Source organism: Ichthyophthirius multifiliis (genome assembly GCF_000220395.1).
Source record: "Ichthyophthirius multifiliis unplaced genomic scaffold scaff_1120509249844, whole genome shotgun sequence".
Taxonomy (NCBI): domain Eukaryota; phylum Ciliophora; class Oligohymenophorea; order Hymenostomatida; genus Ichthyophthirius; species Ichthyophthirius multifiliis.
In genome coordinates, this window is record NW_004087253.1 from 650 (window position 1) to 2404 (window position 1755).

Genomic DNA, 1755 nt, shown 5'->3' on the forward strand with positions numbered 1-1755 from the left:
CATTATGTTTATTAGTAACAAAAAATTTGTAGTTTTTTCCTTTTGATTAAAATAATTAATTTATTTTAGAAATTATTAGGAACAAATTAAAAAAAGCTATAAAACACACTAAATATATATAAATGTATATTTATATAAAAAAAAATTAATATGAGTTATTTAAATAATAATTATTATAAAATTTGTGTTTATTTAATATTTATTTTATAAAAATATATATTTTTATAAAATAAATAACTATATTACACAATTGAAATTTCCTTTAAAAAACTGCCAAAGATTATATTTCTAAAACTTTTTTTAGACGGATTTTTCAACAAATTTATTTTCAAGAATTATATAATTATTAAATATGATTTCCTCTAAAATCCATATTATGAATTTATTTTCTTATTCTTTTACCCCTCCACCATCTCCTCTTTTTAGTTTAATTAAATTATAATTAATTTTAATTTCTGAATATAATAAAAAAAGGTAATAATTTTTTTAATATATATATATATATATAATTATTAAATTAATTTTTTTATATTAATTTATAATATTGAAAATCATTTTTTATTAATAAAAATATAAAAAATAAAAAAATAATATTTATTAAATACTATATAAAAAAATATTTCGTTTTCTCTTCCTTGTGCATATTAACCAAAATTATTAGACACGATAGAAAAAGATGATTATACTTGATTTATATAAATAATAAAAATAAACTTTTTTTACTTTACTTTTTTTTAAAAATTATCACAATAATAATTCAAATAAAACATATACAATAACAAAACCAAAGACTCCTTAATAACTATTATATTATTAAATCTCGCTTTAAAACTAATTTAATAATCTAGACTTCTTCGGTAGTACTTTGCATTATTTTTATTACTCATTATATGTATATCCATAAGCACATTATGTGCATTTAGTTTCCGTACATTCTTTACAATTACTGTATTTTTTTAAGCAAGTAACACATTATTTCATGTTATTATCAAAAATTAAACCTTAATTACATGATAAGCATTTTCCAGGTTATTTACATTCTTACATCCGGTTGGGCATTATATTCCTTTATTTCCTGGTATTCCAGTATTTCCTTTGTTTCCTGTAACTCCAGTATTACTAGTATTTCCAGTAGTTCCAGATTTTACAGTAGTTCCAGTAGTTCTAGTAGTTCCAATAGTGCCAGTAGCTCCGGTAGCTCCAGTTTTTAGATTAGTTCCAGTAATGCCAGTAGTTCCAGTAGTGCCAGTAGTTCCAGTAGTGCCAGTAGTTCCAGTTTTTACAGTAGCTCCAGTTTTTACAATAGTTCCAGATTTAACAGAAGTTTATTTGCATTATTTTTAAATAGAATCAATTTAATATCCATTATTACATTTTTTACATTAGAGATTATCACATGATTAACAATTAGCATATTTAGAAGAACATTTAACACAAAATTTAGTTTTAGTATCAACATAATAACCTGCTTCGCATTGCATACAACCTGATTTATTACATTATTAACATTATTGTGAACATTTTTCACATTTTCCAATACCATCAGATAAAAAACTAGAACTTGGACATCTTTCTACACAACTAGCACCATAAATTTTTAAGTTATTTCTCTCGCAAGCTAAACACTGTTCTACATTTTTAGGATTACATTAGGAACAATTTTACTTACATAAAGTACATTTTTTATCTGAACCTAATCTATATCCTTTACTAGTATCACATAACTTGCATGTACTAGAATCATTTTATTAAAGA

The 1755-nt window shown here is 21.9% G+C and overlaps 1 protein-coding gene across 1 annotated transcript, besides 5 other annotated features; it reads right to left on the minus strand. All coding sequences in view use genetic code 6, as the record gives it.

The window, feature by feature from the left end:
- Window positions 1-883: 883 nt before the first annotated feature.
- Window positions 884-1744, minus strand: IMG5_036920 (hypothetical protein; the record flags this gene model as incomplete). Its single annotated transcript, XM_004038980.1, has 3 exons — window positions 884-946; window positions 1038-1486; window positions 1666-1744. 3 exons carry the CDS (start codon window positions 1742-1744, stop codon window positions 884-886), a joined length of 591 nt encoding a protein of 196 aa, XP_004039028.1.
- Window positions 1064-1118: a microsatellite.
- Window positions 1110-1295: a microsatellite.
- Window positions 1122-1277: a microsatellite.
- Window positions 1148-1295: a microsatellite.
- Window positions 1195-1326: a microsatellite.
- Window positions 1745-1755: the final 11 nt, after the last annotated feature.